Below are 22709 nucleotides of genomic sequence, written 5' to 3'. Positions count from 1 at the left end.
CTGTCACTCAGCCTCTACTGTCACTCAGCCTCTACTGTCACTCAGCCTCTACCGTCACTCAGCCTCTAATGCCACTCAGCGGCCCTCCTGTCACTCAGCCTCTACTGTCAATCAGCCTCTCCTGTCACTCAGCCTCTACTGTCACTCAGCCTCTACTGTCACTCAGCCTCTACTGTCACTCAGCCTATACCATCACTCAGCCTATACCATCACTCAGCCTCTACCGTCACTCAGCGGCCCTCCTGTCACTCAGCCTCTACCGTCACTCAGCCTCTACTGCCACTCAGCAGCCCTCCTGTCACTCAGCCTCTACTGTCAATCAGCCTCTACTGTCAATCAGCCTCTCCTGTCACTCAGCCTCTACTGTCACTCAGCCTCTACCGTCACTCGGCCTCTACTGTCACTTAGCCTCTACTGTCACTCAGCCTCTACTGTCACTGAGCCTCTACTGTCACTCAGCAGCCCTCCTGCCACTCAGCCTCTACTGTCACTCAGCCTCTACCGTCACTCAGCCTCTACCGTCACTCAGCCTCTCCTGTCACTCAGCCTCTACCGTCACTCAGCCTCTACCGTCACTCAGCCTCTACTGTCACTCAGCATCTACCGTCACTCAGCCTCTACCGTCACTCAGCCTCTACCGTCACTCAGCCTATACAATCACTCAGCCTCTACGTCACTCAGCGGCCCTCCTGTCACTCAGCCTCTACCCTCACTCAGCCTCTCCTGTCACTCAGCCTCTCCTGTCACTCAGCCTCTACTGTCACTCAGCCTCTACCCTCACTCAGCCTCTCCTGTCACTCAGCCTCTCCTGTCACTCAGCCTCTACTGTCACTCAGCCTCTACTGTCACTCAGCCTCTACCGTCACTCAGCCTCTACCGTCACTCAGCCTCTACCATCACCTAGCCTCCACGTCACTCAGCGGTCCTCCTGTCACTCAGCCTCTACCCTCACTCAGCCTCTCCTGCCACTCAGCCTCATTAATCTGCGGCCCTCCTGTCACTCAGCTTCCCGGGGGTCCTTTCTGTTCTCCAGGGGACGAGATTCCAAACTGTCAAACCGGTTCTCGCTTTAGAGCAACAAGGAGAACAACCTCCCCAGCCTTCGTGAGGTGGATTCCTAAACACCAGTATGATCCCAACCAGAGGGAACCAGTGACGCTTGTAAACACTTGAGTGATTAGATATACATCTTTAGCATACTTCCCCGTTACCATGCCACTCCGATAACTGGTACCAGGCAGTTTGAGCAGGAGCTGGTGGGTTCTAGCCTCGGACAACCTCTGGATGTTCTGTTTGGCAGCTAGTGATCTACTGGACTTAGGGTTAGGGTTAGTGACCAAACCCTAACCCTACTGGACCTACAGTGGATAACAGACTCACACTGGGTTTGTTTCTCTCAGGATTCTCCTTTGAAGTGAGACTCTAAGCAGGAGTCATTAGAATGATTGGATTCAATTCCTATTAAAATATGAGTCCAAAACACATTGAGACGGTTTTTAGTGTCATGGAATAGCATTAACACCGAAAGCTCTAGATATTGTTGTTGCACATATTTCTCCAAGCAGGTGGATGGATTTATAAGCAGTAAAGTGGTGGAGATATCTTTTTAGAAAGTTTCAGTATTAAGGTATTAACTACTAACAGCTCCTGATATAGACTATAGAACAAAGTATTATACTCATGTTAGCTGAGTGTTGGTAAAGGAACTCTTTTATTCCAGTGCATTTCTAGTCTAAGAATTCCTATATATGCTCTTGGAACTTCTATTCCAAAGATCTGCTTTTTCAATAGATCCTCTGTTGCTAGGCAATGTCAATTAACCCCTCCCCCTTAGCTGGTGTTGTATGGTAAAACGAGGTAACCTTTAAAGCAAAGCGGGGAAAACAAATGAATCATCTGTCAGATCGAACTAAGGTCACAAATAAGGTGAGAAACGGCACATGTGCAGCTCCTAGGTCCAGTCCAACAAGCATCCTGCTGACCAGAGCGCAGAATGACACACATTAGAGAGAGGTTTGTTTTATGAATTGTATCAATAATAATTATAGAGCACACATGGACAGTGGGAGATAAAACACAATGAGGAAAATGCATTTATGGTTAAACCATATTCCAAACAACATGTTTGCGTGCACTTCAGGAAACAGTCCCAGATTGTTACATTCACATTTAGGGCATTAGGCAGACGCTTTTATCCTAAGCGACTTGCAATAAGTACATTTGTCATAAGAAGTGCAACAATATATCGCTGTCGGTACAGTATGGATGTTCATAGAACCAAGTGCAAGTACAACAATCGCTAGGCTAACCAATTCCCTGTGTTACAGCAATGATAGCATTTACTGCAGTTGCTGCACAGTTAAGTACTATAATATAATACAACACAATACAAAACAATGTACAATGGTGGCCAGAAGGGGGAGGGTGGCTATGCAGAGTCGAGGTGGACTCTGAACAGGTGAGTCTTGAGTCTTTTTCGGAAGATAGTGAGCGACTCTGCGGTCCTGAGAATGGCAGGGAGCTCGTTCCACCACTGAGGTCCCAAAACCGAGAAAAGTTGTGACTTTGCTGATCGACCTTTGCTAGCTCTTAGCGATGGCGGCACCAGACGTCCAGCTGAGGTAGTTGAGCGGAGGGATCGAGCTGGGGTGTGTGGCTTTACCAATGCTTGGAGGTAGGCAGGGGCAGTTCCATCGACTGCCTTGTATGCCAGTACCATCGTCTTAAATTTTATGCGATTGTATTGTCATCATCAACTCACAGACATAACTGCCGTTCAGAAGAACCCAGTGAACCTCCTGTGCAGAATGAGCTGTGTGTGTGTGTGTGTGTGTGTGTGTGTGTGTGTGTGTGTGTGTGTGTGTGTGTGTGTGTGTGTGTGTGTGTGTGTGTGTGTGTGTGTGTGTGTGTGTGTGTGTGTGTGTGTGTGTGTGTGTGAGTCCAGAACAGAACATCTGTTCTCTAATTGAGATGGGGAAGGCCTGTTAGGGTTAGTGTCAGGGTTAGGTTCGCTGTTTTCTTCAGAGGTATCTTGATCTGCTGACAGACTCATGAATGCCCGATAGATCACCGATAGGGTTAGGGTTAGTCACCGCTAACCTCTGCGTCCGCTGTGCTGTCTGAGTCACATGGCCCAGCCTACAGACTCTTTGGTTAGGGTTAGGGTTAGGGTCAGGGTTAGTCACCGCTAACCTCTGCGTCCGCTGTGCTGTCTGAGTCACATGGCCCAGCCTACAGACTCTGTGGTTAGGGTTAGGGTTAGGGTCAGGGTTAGTCACCGCTAACCTCTGCGTCTGCTGTGCTGTCTGAGTCACATGGCCCAGCCTACAGACTCTGTGGTATCAGCTCAGTCCGTCTGAGGTGATTCTGTGGAACTCGTTGATGCGTTCAGTATGGACCGCTGCTCCTCATAGCGCTGTGGTGCTCAGGGACACGTTGGAGAGGTCTGTCTCCAGGGGGGACCCCCAGGAGGACCAGGGTTGAACGAGCCGCGCTGCTCGGCTGTGCTGGGGTCGGAGGACCTTGTGGGGAGGAATAGGAGGATGAAGATTTGAATGAACGCTCGACTCCTCTAATGTCTACGTTCTCCGTGTCTCCCTGGTTCTCTCGCCGGGCTCTCTCCTCTCTAGAGGTAACGATGTAGAGCAACTGTCAGCCGACAGGATTTGAAGCGCTTTCATCGCACAGATACTAGGACTCGATAAATAGTTGTATTCTCTCTCCCTCGTGCACAAACACTCACACACACACAAACATACACACACACACACACACACACACACACACACACACACACACACACACACACACACACACACACACACACACCACCACACACACATATCCACACATTCATGCACGCACCAAACAATATACAATACTAACACAAAATGTTAAACCAATTATCTGCAAATATTTCATCCTGGCTCGTCTTTGGTGACGAAATGAAAAGGTTAACTTAAAACGATAACTTAAAATAAAATAAATAAAAGGCTTTGGGGAATATCTGGTTTAGAAAAGTAAACACGTTCTGGTTATGAATGAAAGATACATGTATGAAGGCAAAAGGTGGAAGGAATTAAAAGGACATTTTATCTCTGTCTCACTCCCTCTCCCCCCCTCCCTCTCCCCCCCTCCCTCTCCCTCCTTCTTTCCTCCCCCCTCTCCCCCCCCTCCCCTCATCTCTCCTTTTCCCCCCTCCCCCTCCCTCTCTCTCCCCCCCTCCCCCTCTCCCCCCACTCCCCCCCTCTCCCCCCTCCCCCTCCCTCTCTCTCCCCCTCCCTGTCCCTACCCCTCCCTCTCGCTCCCCCCCCCCTCTCTCCAGCTGAAGGCCGCCCCCCCCCCCCACCCTAGGAGTCCCACCTCCAGCGAGGATGAGATGGCTCAGAGTCTCTCTGACTACTCCGAGGACTCCGCCTCCGACCGGGAGGAGACCGTCTACGAGACCATAGGCCCCGCCCCCTCGGCCCCACCCTACATGGAGGACGTGAGGACGCACTCCCTGGTGGTCCGCGTGCTCGTCCCCGACCTGCAGCAGACGGTGAGGGGGGGCTAGAGGCAGGGGCGCCCTGGGGCGAGGGACAGGTGCATTATGGGGCGGGGGACAGGTGCATTATTGGGCGGGGGACAGGTGCATTATGGGGCTGGGGGACAGGTGCATTATGGGGCGGGGGACAGGTGCATTATGGGGCAGGGGACAGGTGCATTATGGAGCGGGGGACAGGTGCATTATGGGGCGGGGGACAGGTGCATTATGGGGCGGGGGACAGGTGCATTATGGGGCTGGGGACAGGTGCATTATGGGGCGGGGGACAGGTGCATTATGGGGCGGGGGACAGGTGCATTATGGGGCGGGGGACAGGTGCATTATGGGGCGGGGGACAGGTGCATTATGGGGCTGGGGACAGGTGCATTATGGGGCGGGGGACAGGTGCATTATGGGGCGGGGGACAGGTGCATTCTTGGAGGATCCACAGGTTCCTCTGGGAGGCAACTGGCTGCTGTGATCTTTATACTGGAGCAGTTCTGAGGGTGTGGATACGAAGTAGTACTTACTACCAGAGAGTAGTACTTATACTACCGAGTACTAAGTATCCTTCTTCCGGTCAGAGCCTCTCTGTCGGGGATCTGTAGCATTTTAGTCAGTTCAAATATTTTTTTCTTTCTTGATTGAATTTAAAATGAAAACTTAAATAACTTACTTCTGACTTAACTAAAGATGATGAATCAAAGATCCTGAAAGCAATTTAACTGTATCAAATATTCTCCGGCATAGCATAATTTTGTTTCATTGTGCTTTGCTCTTTCAAAAAAGCCTATTTTAAATGAGCGATTAGGAAAGTGTTGGTGTTGAAAAAAATATAGTATGTTATGTTGGTTTATTGCAACCGCTGTCATGGTTACTATGTCGCCATATATAAAATCGAAGGGATTCTAGTGCACCTGGTTCATTAAACAACACCTTAACGAGAGTTAAACAGCCAGCTCATCTTCAACAGCTGCATTTCTAATATGTGTAATAAACATATTATCAATGCTTATGATGATTTATAGAGAGGAACTTCTATAAAGTGAATACAGATACAGGTCACAGTGGGTAGGGATCCTGACAGTCAAATACAGCATGCTTTTACAGGGTGTTATGTGCAGATCTGCTCCATGTTTTGCAGTGCTCCTGGAGCTCCTCCTTCAGCCCCTCCTTCTCCTCGTTACCTGGCACCTGCTGTTGCCTTTAAAGCCTGGGAGGCTTCATTCACTCGCTCTCTAGCCAGGGCCAGCAGCATGGTCCTCATTCACCAGTCTGTTTAACCTTTTGTAACAATAAACCCGGTTTTTCATATATTTAGTCCTTGTTTTTCGACTTCATGTTACTTCCCTCGAGCCGGGTCGTAACACAGGGATCGATTTGATAGCATAGCCACGATAGTATAGTGGCTATGCTATCACTATACAACCACTAGCTAGCTGTCAAACAATATATCCTACCTATATTCCAAAAAGCCTCTCCACAAGAAAGCCCTGCACAGCTGGACTGCCTGTGGGAGGCAGTGTGGCCTAGATATGAGTCAGTATGTGTTAGGCCTAGGTATGAGGCAGTATGTGTTAGGCCTAGCTATGAGTCAGTATGTGTTAGGCCTAGCTATGAGGCAGTATGTGTTAGGCCTAGGTATGAGTCAGTATGTGTTAGGCCTAGGTATGAGGCAGTATGTGTTAGGCCTAGCTATGAGTCAGTATGTGTTAGGCCTAGCTATGAGGCAGTATGTGTTAGGCCTAGGTATGAGTCAGTATGTGTTAGGCCTAGGTATGAGGCAGTATGTGTTAGGCCTAGCTATGAGGCACTATGTGTTAGGCCTAGGTATGAGGCAGTATGTGTAAGGCCTAGCTATGAGGCAGTATGTGTTAGGCCTAGCTATGAGGCAGTATGTGTTAGGCCTAGGTATGAGGCAGTATGTGTTAGGCCTAGCTATGAGTCAGTATGTGTTAGGCCTAGCTATGAGGCAGTATGTGTTAGGCCTAGGTATGAGTCAGTATGTGTTAGGCCTAGGTATGAGGCAGTATGTGTTAGGCCTAGCTATGAGGCACTATGTGTTAGGCCTAGGTATGAGGCAGTATGTGTAAGGCCTAGCTATGAGGCACTATGTGTTAGGCCTAGCTATGAGGCAGTATGTGTAAGGCCTAGCTATGAGGCAGTATGTGTGTTCATCCTATTGATGGACAGGCCAGCTCCAGCAGCAGGGATGCGGCGGACGTCAGTGGGGTGGGGGACCCATGGTGGATGAATGAATTAATACATGCTGGCTGATTCACTCAAACAGCAGGCGTCAGTAGAGGCGAGGTGGGAGACCCCGACGATCAGCAGAGTGGTTGGGCTCATACACACCTGCCCACTACCTACATACCTAAATACGAAATGCTGGTGTGTAGCATATCTATATATACTACATACCTGTAGTATATATAGATATAGTACACACCAGTATGTCGTATTTAGGTTTGTAGTATATATAGATATACTACACACCAGTATCTAGTGGGCAGGTGTGTAGTATATCTATATATACTAAACACCTGCCCACTACATACTGGTGTGTAGTATACCTATATATACTACATACCTAAATACTACATCCTTGTGTGTAGTATATCTATATATACTACATACCTAAATACTACATCCTTGTGTGTAGTATATCTATATATACTACGCGTGTAGGTCTGGTGTGTAGTAATAATAATAATAATAATACATTTTATTTATAATGCACTTTATATTCAAGAATCTCAAAGTGCCTCAGAGAAAAAAAATAACAAAAAACTATTAAAAGGGGAACCTCAAAGAAAGATTAGCTAAATGCTCTTTTAAAGAGATGGGTTTTGAGGTTCCGTTTAAGAAGAGCTGTAGTCTGTGGAGCCCTCAGGTGGTCAGGGAAGGGGCGTTCCATAGTCTAGGGGCAGCAGCAGAAAAGGCCCGATCACCCATGGTGCACAGCTTCGTATGTCGGGTTTGGAGTGTGTGAGTGGATCCTGAACGGAGTGTACGTGAGTTTGTCGGGGGGGTGAGGAGTTCCTGAAGGTAGAGGGGGGCAAGTCCGTGAAGGCACTGGTGGGTGAGGAGGGAGACCTTGTACTCAATTCTGAGTGGGACAGGGAGCCAGTGCAGTGATTTCAGGATGGGGGTGATGTGGTCATGCTTGCGCACCCTCATCAGGACCCTGGCAGCACTGTTTTGAATGTATTGGAGCCTCTGGATGCTCTTGCCAGGGATCCCAATGAGGAGTGCATTGCAGTAGTCCAACCTGGAGGAGACAAAGGCATGGACGAGCTTCTCTGCATCAGCCAGGGTGAGTGATTGGCGGAGTTTGGCGATGTTCCTGAGGTGGTATAAAGCTGTCTTACAGAGGTGTTTGATGTGGGTGTCAAAATTAAGTTGTGGGTCCATTTAACACCGAGGTTGGTGACGGATGTGGAAAGGGGGATGTTTTTGCCAGAGAAGGTGATATTGGTGATGGTGGGGGAGCGGAGCTGATGTGGCGTGCCAACAAGGATGGCTTCCGTTTTATGGCTGTTAAGTTGTAGGAAGTTGAGCTTCATCCACGCCTCTATCTCCTCCAGGCAGGTGGTCAGTGTGGATGTTGGCAGAGGGGCAGAAGAAGTGGGGGTTGTCCTGATGTAGAGCTGTGTATCATCAGCATAGCAGTGGTAAGATAAGCCATGCCTGCTAATGACACTACCCAGGGGGAGCATGTACAGTGAGAACAGTGTGGGGCCCAACACCGAGCCCTGGGGGACACCGCAGGTGACGTTGTTGGTGTGTGATTTTGCTTTGCCCAGGGCAACGTGCTCAGTTCTGTCAGTGAGGTACGAGGTGAACCAGTTCTTAACATTTCCTGATAGTCCAATGGTGTATTGCAGGCGGTGAAGGAGAATATTGTGGTCAACCGTATCAAAAGCAGCTGTTAAGTCCAGGAGGATGAGGAGAGATGGGGAGCCGGTGTCTGCTGCCATCAGGAGGTCATTTGTGACCCTGACCAAGGCTGTTTCTGTACTGTGGCCATAGCGGAAACCAGACTGGAATTTTTCAAACAAGTGATGTTGTATGAGGTGATCCTGGAGTTGTGCTGCAACTGTTTTTTCCAGAACTTTTGACAGAAATGGGAGATTTGAGATGGGCCTGTAGTTGGAGAGGACTTCTGGATCAAGGGTAGGTTTTTTTAATGTTGGTCTGATGACAGCAGTTTTTAATGCAGATGGGATATGGCCGGCCAGGAGGGAGTGGTTAATGATGTTGGTGATGAGTGGAGAGACAGCAGAGATGTTGGCCTTCAGCAGAGCTGTAGGGAAGGGGTCTAGTGCACAGGTGGATGGCTTCATTTTCCTGATGACGTCCTCCACCTCTTCCTTTGTGATGCTGGAGAAGGAGCAGAGGGTCTGGACAGAGTCAATCGGTGGGTCAGCAGTTGGAAGGGGCAGGGCAGTAGTGGTGGAGAGGTGTGAGCGGATGTTATTCACTTTTTGTTTAAAAAAGTTGATGTGCATGTTGCACCTCTCCGTGGTGACATCAGATTGGGATTGTAAAGGGGGTTTGAGAAGGTGATGGATAGTTGAAAAGAGCTGTTTGGAGTTACCAGGGCTATTGTTGATTATTGCGGAATAGAACCTTGACCGTGCATTATTCAGGGCTTCAGCATATGCCCTCCTGTGTTCCCTGTATGCCTGTTTGTAAACTGTCAGACCAGAGGCCTTGAGTCGCTGCTCAAGGACACGCCCAGCAGCCTTCGTACGTACGTAGTTCACTGGTGTACCAGGGTGCGGAGCGCGAGAAGGAGACTGACCTCGATGTTAAGGGGGCGTGGAGATCCAGGAGGCTGCTCAGGGACTGGTTGTATAAGTCCACTGAGTCAGCAACAGAGAGGGAGTCAGTTGAGCCAGAGGAGAGATGTTGAAGGTCCAGGGCCAAGGGCATCCATGTTGATATTTTTCACATTCCTGAAGTGGATCTGCCGCTTTGGTTTGGTGTGGGAGGAAGGAAAAGGGAGCTCCATTGACACAACTCTGTGATCCGAGACGCCAAGATCATAGACCTGTAGGTTGCTGATGGGGGCGGAGTTTGAGATGACCAGGTCAATTGTGTGTCCTCTGGAGTGTGTGGGGGCATCAACATGTTGTTGTAGGTTGAGGGAGTCTAGCAGCTGAAGAAAATCAGCAGCGGGCTGGCATGAGGGGGTGTCAACATGAATATTTAAATCACCCAGAATGATGGTATTGGCAGAGGTAGTACAGAGTCTTGTGAGGAGATCAGACATTTCCGGGATGAAAGCAGAGTTGGGTTTTGGGGGCCTGTATATGAGTAGAACAGTCATGGGATGTGGGGGCTTGCATGTGAATGCAAGAGATTCAAAGGAGGAAGTTGTAGGCAGCACCATGGGGGACAACTCCAGGTCCTGTTTGTGGATGACAGCTAGGCCACCACCGCGTCCAGTTCTGCGGGCTGCCTCCAAGTAACTGTAGCCTGGGGGACAGGCTTCGTTTAGGGCAGAGTAAACCTCTGGCTGGTGCCAAGTCAAGTCCTTTTTCCCTGATATGCTCTTCAATCAAGCTGGATTTATTATTTAAGGATTGAGTGTTCAAAAGTTCAAATTTAACCAGTGACTGTGGAGTTATTCTCTGTACAGGTCGCAGAGCCTTAAAATCCACTCCGCGCAGGTTGGAATCCACTCCATGAAATCTATCCAGCCGTGAGTGCGGGGATCTCGCGATGTTACGTCTTTTGCCCTCAGCCGTCTCAGCGGACCTAATGGATGTGATGAAGCCGGCAGGCTGACCATAAATAAAGTTTCTCCCTGAGCCTCTGTGGATATATCGAGGTCTACGCAATAGTCCTAGCTGCTTAATGGTGGAAATACAGGGTGGGATGGAGCGATTGTTGTACTTCAGCAGCTGTGGGGCGAAGTACGTCAACATCGAACCTGATGTTGAGTGATGTTTGCCTGTTTGTAGCTAGGTACGGACCCGACGCATCTGGGGAAGAGCTGGGAGGCAGTGCAGAAAATCCATGAGACAGTAGACACAGCTTAGCAGGTTGACCAGGGCATATTCCTCACCAGGATCACCGAAAAAACGCCAGCAGTGACCAGGAAAATGTCACATCAGCTACTTGTTTTTAGCCGTTGTTATTAGCCGTTACTAGGGAGGCCAAAATAACAAGTGAGCTACACGGCTCTTCACAATAACACAATAACACTGGAACAACTAAAGACAGTCCATAAGCTTGCTTTTCGTCGCTGATGTAGCTTGCAGGGAACCAAGTAGAGATTATATGTCAACAAAAAAATCACTTTTTAAAGTAAAATTGGCCAAAATTGGCCCAAAAATTGCTTGGAGAAGCGGCGAACAGACAGCGCCAGCGTCCTCTCCGTTTGTTGCCTGGTCACTCTCAATGTAGTATAGCTTAGTGCTATAATACACCTGCCTTCGGACGACATCCTGATCACAATTATGGCAGTGAAATCTTTTGTTACTAATTGCTGCTTTACGACAAAATACGGTCGCTATGGTGATACATTCAAATGGGGTAATGGTTTGTGCTTGTATGCACATGTTCATACATGTGGGTGTGTGTGTGTGAGTGTGTGTGTGTGTGTGGGGGGGGGGGGGGGGGGGGGGGGGGGGCGCATGCTTTGATGTGTATAAAAGCCCATTCACATGTGTGCACTTAAGGATGTGATTCAACATCGAGCACTCAGTGGAACCACTTGATCACATGATCGTGTAAGCACACATGCTTACACACACACACACACACACACACACACACACACACACACACACACACACACACACACACACACACACACACACACACCCTAATGGTATCACCCCCTCCTCAAGCTCACTCTTATCAGTACTACAACTTGATTACGTTCTATCCCAAACATGAGCCTTAATCCACCTCCTACACGTTCCACAACATCATTACCTCCTTCCTTTAATCCTGCTTTCTTCACCGATGATGTACTGTGATATGAAGCAACACCCCCTGCAGCTCAGTTCCACAGGGTGTAGCCGCTAGTGAAGGGCGGCATTACTGCTAGTTAAGGGCTGTGTAGCCGCTAGTGAAGGGCGGCATTACTGCTAGTTAAGGGCTGTGTAGCCGCTAGTGAAGGGCGGCATTACTGCTAGTTCAGGGCTGTGTAGCCGCTAGTGAAGGGCGGCATTACTGCTAGTTAAGGACTGTGTAGCCGCTAGTGAAGGGCGGCATTACTGCTAGTTAAGGGCTGTGTAGCCGCTAGTGAAGGGCGGCATTACTGCTAGTTAAGGGCTGTGTAGCCGCTAGTGAAGGGCGGCATTACTGCTAGTTAAGGGCTGTGTAGCCGCTAGTGAAGGGCGGCATTACTGCTAGTTAAGGACTGTGTAGCCGCTAGTGAAGGGCGGCCTTACTGCTGGTTAAGGGCTCTGTGAGCTGCTAGCTAAGGGCGGCATTACTGCTAGTTAAGGGCTCTGTGAGCTGCTAGTTAAGGGCTCTGTGAGCTGCTAGCTAAGGGCTGCATTACTGCTAGTTAAGTGCTCTGTGCGCCGCTAGCTAGGGGCTCTATATAGCTGCACTAGACATGATGGAACAGATGAAATTGGGGTACGACCGTCACAAAAGCAGGTTAAGAAATAAAAAGGAAGAAAATGGTAAAATGGGTCAAAGGAGGAAGAAGATGAATGCAATGTTTTTTTACGCACCACCTCCCTTTAATATGCCTTTAGTTGAGCTCCCTGACTGAATGTTAAATCATTTAATTTGTTGCTCACTAACAAAACAGTTGGGGAAAAATGAATGAAAAGCTTAACCCTTGTTGCTTTTGCAAGGTATGGTCTCTCATTCTCCTGTTGTAATGCATTAAAGCTGTTAACAATTTACCTGATGAAGCCTCGAGATTGTGAAGTGGATATGGCTCATGCTGGGGTGGGGGGGGGGGATTTAAACATAGAGAGTAATAATACATTTAGGCGTTTCCAAAATGCTGGACGACATTCAAAGCAGTGCCTGTGCCAAAGACATTTTCCTTTCTGTGAAAAAAAAGAAAGAAAAACAGATTGTAATTTCCCATCAATCACCGTCTTTTGTCGATGTTTAAATTACCTAGGAAGAGGATGATTCGGAAATATTGCCATGGCGATTTGCCGAGGTATTCAGCCAGTCATCAGAGAGAGTGTTATCAGCAGGAAACAGCAGGGGTCTCACCAGACGTTGGTACCTTAAACCTACATCTCCTGGTCCAGCTTCATGCTGCTCTGCTGCCCCCCCTCCTCTCTCCTCTCTCCTCTCTCCTCCTTCCTCTCTCCTCTCATTTCTCCCCTCTCTCCTCTCCCCTCTCTCCTTCTTCCTCTCCCCTCTCTCCTCTCACCTCCTTCCTCTCACCTCTCCTCTCTCTCCTCTCTCCTCCTCTCCTCTCTCCTCCTCTCCTCTCTCCTCTCCTCTCTCTCCTATCCCCTCTCCTCTCTCCCCTCTCTCCTCTCCTCTCTTTCCTCCCCTCTCTCCTCTCTCTCCTCCCCTCTCTCCTCTCCCCTCTCCTCCTCTCTCCTCTCCTCTCCTCTCTCCCCTCTCTCCTCTCCCCTCTCCTCTCTCCTCCTTCCTCTCACCTCTCCTCTCTCTACTCTCTCCTCCTCTCCTCTCTCCTCTCCTCTCTCTCCTATCCCCTCTCCTCTCTCCCCTCTCTCCTCTCCTCTCTCTCCTCCCCTCTCTCCTCTCCCCTCTCCTCCTCTCTCCTCTCCTCTCTCCTCTCCTCTCTCCCCTCTCTCCTCTCCCCTCTCTCCTCTCCTCTCTCCCCTCTCTCCTCTCCCCTCTCCTCCTCTCTCCTCTCCTCTCTCCTCCTCCGATTAGCCGAGTGGTTTCAGGGCTAAGCCCTCATCACTCGCTCAGCAGCACGTCCAGTTCTATATACACACACACACACACACACACACACACACACACACACACACACACACACACACACACACACACATACACACACACGCTCACACACATGCACACACACACACACGCTCACACACATGCACACACACACACACACGCTCACACACACACGCTCACACGCACACACACGCGCACACACGCTCACACACACACACACACACACACACATGCTCTCTCACACGCTCACACACACACACACACGCTCACACACGCTCACACACACAGACACATACACGCTCACAGATGCTCACACACGCACACACACGCACACACACACACACACACACACACACACACACACACGCTCACACACACACACACACACACACACACACACACACACACACACACACACACACACACACACATAGCAGCAGTAATCCTCAGCTGAATCCCGCTTTGTGTTTTGTTCTGGCGTTGAGTCGCTCAGAGTTTGAGGAGGAGCGAGAGAGAAGCTTCTGGAGGGGTTCCTCTGGGAGTTGGGGCTCCGCCTCCAGGATGAGTCGTGGCTCCGCCTCCGATGATGGCTGTCTTAAGTAAATCATTAACAGAGTAAACTCTTCATCTGTTCCAGGATTGATTTTGAGATCCTGAAAACTTGTTGTCCATCAATAGTGCAAGAAAACTGATCTCTGATGTGGCTCACATTTAAAAAGAAAAGCAGTAAACTATTTAGGCAACTTATATCTTTTGTTAACGATGCAATGGCAACTTTGATGACATCCTCTACTGATCCTAACATTAATCCTATCATCTCTTTATCACCGAAGGTGAGAGCTGAGGCTCTCATGAGTTCCCTGTGATTGATCAGGTGAAGAGGTGTGGAACCGGCGTCATTGATCTCCTCCTCCTCCTCCTCCTCAGAAATGCATGCGCTTCAACCCGGACGCCAGCGTGTGGGCGGCCACCCAGCGCGTGCTCTGCTCGTTGAGCCGTGGTCTGAAGGACGCGCTGAACTACGGCCTCTTCCAGCCTGCCAGCGGCGGCCGCGACGGGAAGTTCCTGGACGAGGAGCGCGTGCTCAGGGAGTACCCTCAGCCAGTCGGCCAGGGGGTCCCGTCCTTAGAGGTACGATCAATCAGCTAGGGTGTCCCCTCGTTAGAGGTACAGCCACTCAGCTAGGGGGTCCCTCGTTAGGGGTACAGCCACTCAGCTAGGGGGTCCCTCGTTAGGGGTACAGCCACTCAGCTAGGGGGTCCCTCGTTAGAGGTACAGCTGTAAAGTCAACAGTAGAAGTTTATCAGAGTTTTGTAAGGGTTAACGCTTTGCGTAACTGTAACTGTGTAGCTTTAACACTTTGGGATTCCTCCCAATGATGGGCGCTTTAGTGGCCTACCTTAAACGTTAAAGGAAGTGTTTCTACACCAGGTTTCCCATGGCTTTGGTTCTCATTTGTTAGTATCATAAACCTTTCCCTTTCCTATGAAACCCCACACAGTTCCGCTACAAGAGCCGAGTGTACAGGCAGCCTCACGTCGACGAGAAGATGATCTCCAAACTCCACACCAAGGTAGGTCTTCAGTGAGCTCCTCCCCCTCCTCCTCCTCCTCCTCCTCCTCCTCCCCCTTCTGCTCCTCCTCCTCTCCTCCTCCCCTGTCCTCCCCTTTCTGCTCCTCCTTCTCTACTCTCCTCCACCCCCCCCCTCCCCCTCCTCCTCCTCTCCCCCTCCTACTCTCTTCTCCTCCTCCTCCTCTCCTCCTCTCTTCCCCTCCTCCCTCCTCCTCCTCTCCTCCTCCTCCTCCTTTCATCTCCACCACCTCCTTCTCCTTTTCCCCCTCTTCCCCTCCCCCTCCTCCTGCTTTCCCTCCCCCTCTTCCTTCTCTCCCCCTCCACCTCCTCCTCCACCTCCTCCTCCACTGGGACACGCCCCTCTTATCTATTCTTGCCGTGTGGCCTGGAAAAGGCAAGCGGTAAAGAACCGGAATGGGCCGGTTGTTCCAGCGGACTCTGAGACCATCCTGATATTCACCACACATTAAAGCGGCAATTCAGAGTGAGGGTCCTCCATCTGGGCCCTTAATGAACGAGTGATGAGCTCCCCTTAATGAAGGAGTGATGTGCTCTTGTTCCCCTTCATGAACGAGTGATAAGCTCCCCTTAATGAAGGAGTGATGCGCTCTGCTTCCCCTTAATGAAGGAGTGATGAGCTCCCCTTAAAGGAGTGATGAGCTCCCGTTGATGAAGGAGTGATGAGCTCCCCTTAATGAACGAGTGATGAGCTCCCCTTAATGAAGGAGTGATGAGGTCCCCTTCATGAAGGAGTGATGAGCTCCCCTTAATGAAGGAGTGATAAGCTCCCCTTAATGAAGGAGTGATGCGCTCTGCTTCCCCTTAATGAAGGAGTGATGAGCTCCCCTTAAAGGAGTGATGAGCTCCCGTTGATGAAGGAGTGATGAGCTCCCCTTAATGAAGGAGTGATGTGCTCCCCTTAATGAACGAGTGATAAGCTCCCCTTAATGAAGGAGTGATGCGCTCTGCTTCCCCTTAATGAAGGAGTGATGAGCTCCCCTTACTGAAGGAGTGATGAGCTCCCCTTAATGAACGAGTGATGAGCTCCCCTTAATAAAGGAGTGACGAGCTCCCCTTAATAAAGGAGTGATGAGCTCTGGTTCCCCTTAATGAAGGAGTGATGAGCTCCCCTTAATGAAGGAGTGATGAGCTCCCCTTAATGAAGGAGTGATGAGCTCCCCTTAATGAAGGAGTGATGAGCTCCCCTTAATGAAGGAGTGATGAGCTCTGGTTCCCCTTAATGAAGGATTGATGAGCTCCCCTTAATAAAGGAGTGATGAGCTCCCCTTAATGAAGGAGTGATGAGCTCCCCTTAATGAAGGAGTGATGAGCTCCCCTTAATAAAGGAGTGATGAGCTCCCCTCAATGAACGAGTGATGAGCTTTGGTTCCCCTTAATGAAGGATTGATGAGCTCCCCTTAAAGGAGTGATGAGCTCCCGTTGATGAAGGAGTGATGAGCTCCCCTTAATGAACGAGTGATGAGCTCCCCTTAATGAAGGAGTGATGAGCTCCCCTTCATGAAGGAGTGATGAGCTCCCCTTAATGAAGGAGTGATAAGCTCCCCTTAATGAAGGAGTGATGCGCTCTGCTTCCCCTTAATGAAGGAGTGATGAGCTCCCCTTAAAGGAGTGATGAGCTCCCGTTGATGAAGGAGTGATGAGCTCCCCTTAATGAAGGAGTGATGTGCTCCCCTTAATGAACGAGTGATAAGCTCCCCTTAATGAAGGAGTGATGCGCTCTGCTTCCCCTTAATGAAGGAGTGATGAGCTCCCCTTACTGAAGGAGTGATGAGCTCCCCTTAATGAACGAGTGATGAGCTCCCCTTAATAAAGGAGTGACGAGCTCCCCTTAATAAAGGAGTGATGAGCTCCCCTTAATGAAGGAGTGATGAGCTCCCCTTAATGAAGGAGTGATGAGCTCCCCTTAATGAAGGAGTGATGAGCTCTGGTTCCCCTTAATGAAGGATTGATGAGCTCCCCTTAATAAAGGAGTGATGAGCTCCCCTTAATGAAGGAGTGATGAGCTCCCCTTAATTAAGGAGTGATGAGCTCCCCTTAATAAAGGAGTGATGAGCTCCCCTTCATGAAGGAGTGATGAGCTCCCCTTAATGAAGGAGTGATAAGCTCCCCTTAATGAAGGAGTGATGCGCTCTGCTTCCCCTTAATGAAGGAGTGATGAGCTCCCCTTAAAGGAGTGATGAGCTCCCGTTGATGAAGGAGTGATGAGCTCCCCTTAATAAAGGAGTGATGAGCTCCCCTTCATGAAGGAGTGATGAGCTCCCCTTAATGAACGAGTGATGAGCTCCCCTTAATAAAGGAGTGACGAGCTCCCCTTAATAAAGGAGTGATGAGCTCTGGTTCCCCTTAATGAAGGAGTGATGAGCTCCCCTTAATGAAGGAGTGATGAGCTCCCCTTAATGAAGGAGTGATGAGCTCCCCTTAATGAAGGAGTGATGAGCTCTGGTTCCCCTTAATGAAGGATTGATGAGCTCCCCTTAATAAAGGAGTGATGAGCTCCCCTTAATGAAGGAGTGATGAGCTCCCCTTAATGAAGGAGTGATGAGCTCCCCTTAATAAAGGAGTGATGAGCTCCCCTTAATGAACGAGTGATGAGCTTTGGTTCCCCTTAATGAAGGATTGATGAGCTCCCCTTAATGAAGGAGTGATGAGCTCCCCTTAATGAAGGAGTGATGAGCTCCCCTTAATAAAGGAGTGATGAGCTCCCCTTAATGAAGGAGTGATGAGCTCCCCTTAATGAAGGAGTGATGAGCTCCCCTTAATAAAGGAGTGATGAGCTCCCCTTAATGAAGGAGTGATGAGCTCCCCTTAATGAAGGAGTGATGAGCTCTGGTTCCCCTTAATGAAGGATTGATGAGCTCCCCTTAATAAAGGAGTGATGAGCTCCCCTTAATGAAGGAGTGATGAGCTCCCCTTAATGAAGGAGTGATGAGCTCCCCTTAATAAAGGAGTGATGAGCTCCCCTTAATGAACGAGTGATGAGCTTTGGTTCCCCTTAATGAAGGATTGATGAGCTCCCCTTAATGAAGGAGTGATGAGCCCCCCCTAATAAAGGAGTGATGAGCTCCTCTTAATGAAGGAGTGATGAGCTCCTCTTAATGAAGGAGTGATGAGCTCCCCTTAATGAAGGAGTGATGAGCTCCCCTTAATGAAGGAGTGATGAGCTCCCCTTAATGAAGGAGTGATGAGCTCCCCTTAATGAAGGAGTCATGAGCTCCCCTTAATGAAGGAGTCATGAGCTCCCCTTAATGAAGGAGTCATGAGCTCCCCTTAATAAAGGAGTGATGAGCTCCCCTTAATGAACGAGTGATGAGCTTTGGTTCCCCTTAATGAAGGATCGATGAGCTCCCCTTAATGAAGGAGTGATGAGCTCCCCTTAATGAAGGAGTCATGAGCTCCCCTTAATGAAGGAGTGGTGAGCTCCCCTTAATGAAGGAGTGATGAGCTCCCCTTAATGAAGGAGTGATGAGCTCCCCTTAATGAAGGAGTGATGAGCTCCCCTTAATGAAGGAGTGATGAGCTCCCCTTAATGAAGGAGTCATGAGCTCCCCTTAATGAAGGAGTGATGAGCTTCCCTTATTGAAGGAGTCATGAGCTCCCCTTAATGAAGGAGTGATGAGCTCCCCTTAATGAAGGAGTCATGAGCTCCCCTTAATAAAGGAGTGATGAGCTCCCCTTAATAAAGGAGTCATGAGCTCCCCTTAATGAAGGAGTCATGAGCTTCCCTTAATGAAGGAGTCATGAGCTTCCCTTAATGAAGGAGTGATGAGCTCCCCTTAATGAAGGAGTCATGAGCTCCCCTTAATGAAGGAGTGATGAGCTCCCCTTAATGAAGGAGTCATGAGCTCCCCTTAATGAACGAGTTATGAGCTTCCCTTAATGAAGGAGTGATGAGCTCCCCTTAATGAAGGAGTCATGAGCTCCCCTTAATGAAGGAGTGGTGAGCTCTTGCTCTGGTTGGTTGGTGTTGTTGTTTATGTTGTTGTTGATTTTGTCGTGTTGGTTGTTGTTGATATTGTCGTGTTGGTTGTTGTTGATTTTGTCATGTTGGATATGTTGTTGTTGTTGTGGTTGGTTGATGTTGTTGTTGTCATTGGTTGAAGTTCTTGTTAATGTTGTTGTTGTTGTTGTTGATGTTGTCGTTGTTGTTGTGATTGGTTGATGTTATTGTGGTTGTTGTTGTTGTTGTTGTTGTGTTGGATATTGTTGATGTTATTGTGGTTGTTGCTGTTGTTGTTGTGCAGGCCAATTTGAGGAAGTTCTTGGAGCTGATCCAGAACCAGCAGGTGGACAAAGTGTCCAGACTGCTGGAGAGAGGGCTGGACCCCAACTACCAGGACCCCCACAGCGGAGGTGAACCCCCCCCCCCCCCCCCCACCACACACACACGCACACACACACACGCACACGCACACGCAAACGCAAATGCAAACAATCATATACACATAAACATATTCACACAAAGCCACACACACACAAACACGCAGCCCGATCGGCAGAACTCTGACAGCAGACACAAAGAGAGCGGACAGGACAGAGGCACGCCTGCTTTGGTTAGGGAACATCTCTATATCTAGATCTATAGATATAGAGAGAAATCTATATATATAGAGAGATTTTGATAAACGTGGGGTCCAGGGGGAGATTGACCCAGGGTTAAAGGTGGAGTCCAGTTGGTTACCCAGGCGATGAGGCTGAGTGTCCCAGACCCCTAACCCTCTTAATGGGTCTGGGAGCCGGGTTAGAGACGCTTCATTGCAGGAAGGGCTTGGGTGAGAATAGGACTCCGGTAAACAGGGTTGAGTTCTTATAGAACTGTTAAAACACAGCGTCAAACAGACCATCATGTACAAGGGACATTTTATTAACACTGCTACCATAAGGGCTATTTATTATGATTGAAGTCTTTGGGTTTCTCTCTCTCCCTCCCTCTCCCTCTCCCTCTCCCTCTCCCCCTCCCCCTCCCCCTCCCCCTCTCTCTCTCTCTCTCTCTCTCTCTCTCTCTCTCCCTCCCTCTCCCTCTCCCTCTCCCCCTCCCCCTCCCTCTCTCTCTCTCTCTCTCTCTCTCTCTCTCTCTCTCTCTCTCTCTCTCTCTCTCTCTCTCTCTCTCTCTCTCTCTCTCTCTCTCTCTTTCTGTCTCCCCCTCCCCCTCCCCCTCTCTCTCTCTCTCTCTCTCTCTCTCTCTCTCTCTCTCTCTCTCTCTCTCTCTCTCTCTCTCTCTCTCTCTCTCTCTCTCTCTCTCTCTCCCTCTCCCACTCCCCCTCTCTCTCTCTCTCTAATAAGTATACACATAGTTTCCTTGCTCTTATCCAATGTGAGACTGGAATGGTAAACTCAGACGTAGGGTTTTGTCAGTGGAGGGGACAATCACTGCAAGACTTCGATCCACTAGTGAACGTCTCACTCTTATTGGGAGTGAGATGAGAGGGTGATGAATGGTTTGAACCAGGGATTAATGTACCCCTGGTTTAACGTACCCTGGTTCAATGTACCCTGATAACGTACCCTGATAATGTACCCTGGTTTAATGTACCCTGGTTGAATGTACCCTGGTTTAATGTACCCTGGTTTAATGTACCCTGGTTTAATGTACCCTGATAATGTACCCTAGTTTAATGTACCCTGGTTTAATGTACCCCTGGTTTAACGTACCCTGGTTCAATGTACCTTGGTTTAATGTACCCTGGTTTAATGTACCCTGATAATGTACCCTGGTTTAATGTACCCCTGGTTTAATGTACCCTGGTTTAATGTACCCCTGGTTTAACGTACCCTGGTTCAATGTACCCTGATAATGTACCCTGGTTTAATGTACCCCTGGTTTAATGTACCCTGGTTTAATGTACCCTGGTTCAATGTACCCTGATAATGTACCCTGGTTTAATGTACCCTGATAATGTACCCTGGTTTAATGTACCCCTGGTTTAATGTACCCTGGTTTAATGTACCCCTGGTTTAACGTACCCTGGTTCAATGTACCCTGATAATGTACCCTGGTTTAATGTACCCCTGGTTTAATGTACCCTGGTTTAATGCACCCTGGTTCAATGTACCCTGATAATGTACCCTGGTTTAATGTACCCTGGTTGAATGTACCCTGGTTTAATGTACCCTGGTTTAATGTACCCTGGTTTAATGTACCCTGATAATGTACCCTAGTTTAATGTACCCTGGTTTAATGTACCCCTGGTTTAACGTACCCCGGTTCAATGTACCTTGGTTTAATGTACCCTGGTTTAATGTACCCTGATAATGTACCCTGGATTAATGTACCACTGGTTTAACGTACCCTGGTTCAATGTACCCTGATAATGTACCCTTAGTGTGATTGATGTCAGAGGCGGTGCCTACCAGGACCCCACCGCCTCATGACCTCTGACCTGTGACTGCCCCCATAGCCCTCATGACCTCTGACCTGACCCCTCAGAGACCCCCCTGACGCTGGCCGCCCACCTGGGCGACGTGACGGAGGTGATGAAGGTGACGGAGGTGATGAAGGTGCTGAAGAATGGCGGCGCTCACCTGGACTTCAGGGCCCGAGACGGGCTGACGGCCCTCCACAAGGCGGCCCGCGCCCGGCAGCCCCTCCCTCTGGAGGTACACGCCGCACGCACACGCAGGCACGCACGCAGACGCACACGCACGCACACGCACACACACGCTTGCACATGCACGCACACGCACGCACACGCAGGCACGCAGACGCACATGCACGCACACGCACGCACACGCAGGCACGCACGCAGACGCACACGCACGCAAACGCTCGCACACACACACACACGCGTGCACGCACACACGCACACACACACACGCACACACACACACAAACAGGTGTGCACACACGTACACACACGCACAAACGTGCACACACACACACACAGCCTCTCTCCTGCCCCCCCTAACGGGGCCAGTCTCCGTTTGTTGTGGTCGCCTGAGGAGAACACTTGTTCAAAGACGAGACTCAGAAGCCCTGTCCATCGCTCCCCCTCCCCCACCCCCTCCTCCCCCCTTGTCTACCTCCCCTCCCAAGACCCTGCTGGAGCTGGGGGCGTCTCCGGACTACAAGGACGGGCATGGCCTGACCCCCCTGTACCACAGCGTGGTTGGGGGGGGCGACCCGGGCTGCTGTGAGATACTGCTGCTGCACCGCGCTGTCACGGGCTGCAGGGACGAGAACGGCTGGGCGGAGCTCCACCAGGTACACACACTCACCACGCACACACGCCACGCACACACCACACACATACTCACCACGCACACACACCACGCACACACACCACACACACACACACACACCACTCACACACACTCACCACGCACACACACCACACACACACACCACACACACGCACACACCACGCACACACACCACGCACACACACTCACCACGCACACACACCACTCACACACACACACCACACACACACACACCACGCACACACACCACACACACGCACACACCACGCACTCACCACGCACACACACCACGCACACACACCACGCACACACACCACACACACACACCATGCACACACACACACCACTCACACACACACACCACACACACGCACACACCACGCACACACACCACACACACGCACACACCACGCACTCACCACGCACACACACCACACACACACACCACGAACACACACCACACACACGCACACACCACGCACACACACCACACACACACACACACCACGCACACACA

At 49.9% G+C, this 22709-nt stretch overlaps 1 protein-coding gene across 5 annotated transcripts in view; it reads left to right on the top strand.

Annotated features, from left to right (window-relative positions):
* The first annotated feature begins 4325 nt into the window (after nt 1-4325).
* The window catches only part of LOC115559053 (SH3 and multiple ankyrin repeat domains protein 2), a 109591-nt gene continuing 91207 nt past the window's right edge, over nt 4326-22709 (top strand). For all 5 annotated transcript variants that reach the window (XM_030377687.1, XM_030377684.1, XM_030377686.1 and 2 more), the window contains exons 1-6: nt 4326-4540; nt 14330-14533; nt 14904-14975; nt 19237-19345; nt 21420-21589; nt 22026-22193. In XM_030377687.1, coding sequence (XP_030233547.1) covers nt 4379-4540; nt 14330-14533; nt 14904-14975; nt 19237-19345; nt 21420-21589; nt 22026-22193 — 885 coding nt within the window. In that variant the 5' untranslated portion in view covers nt 4326-4378. The remainder of the gene's footprint in view (nt 4541-14329; nt 14534-14903; nt 14976-19236; nt 19346-21419; nt 21590-22025; nt 22194-22709) is intronic.

Source organism: Gadus morhua, chromosome 14 (assembly GCF_902167405.1).
Source record: "Gadus morhua chromosome 14, gadMor3.0, whole genome shotgun sequence".
In the NCBI taxonomy this organism is placed as follows: domain Eukaryota; kingdom Metazoa; phylum Chordata; class Actinopteri; order Gadiformes; family Gadidae; genus Gadus; species Gadus morhua.
The sequence above is the reverse complement of the archived record's forward strand: the minus strand, read 5'-3'. Positions and strand labels throughout refer to the sequence as shown.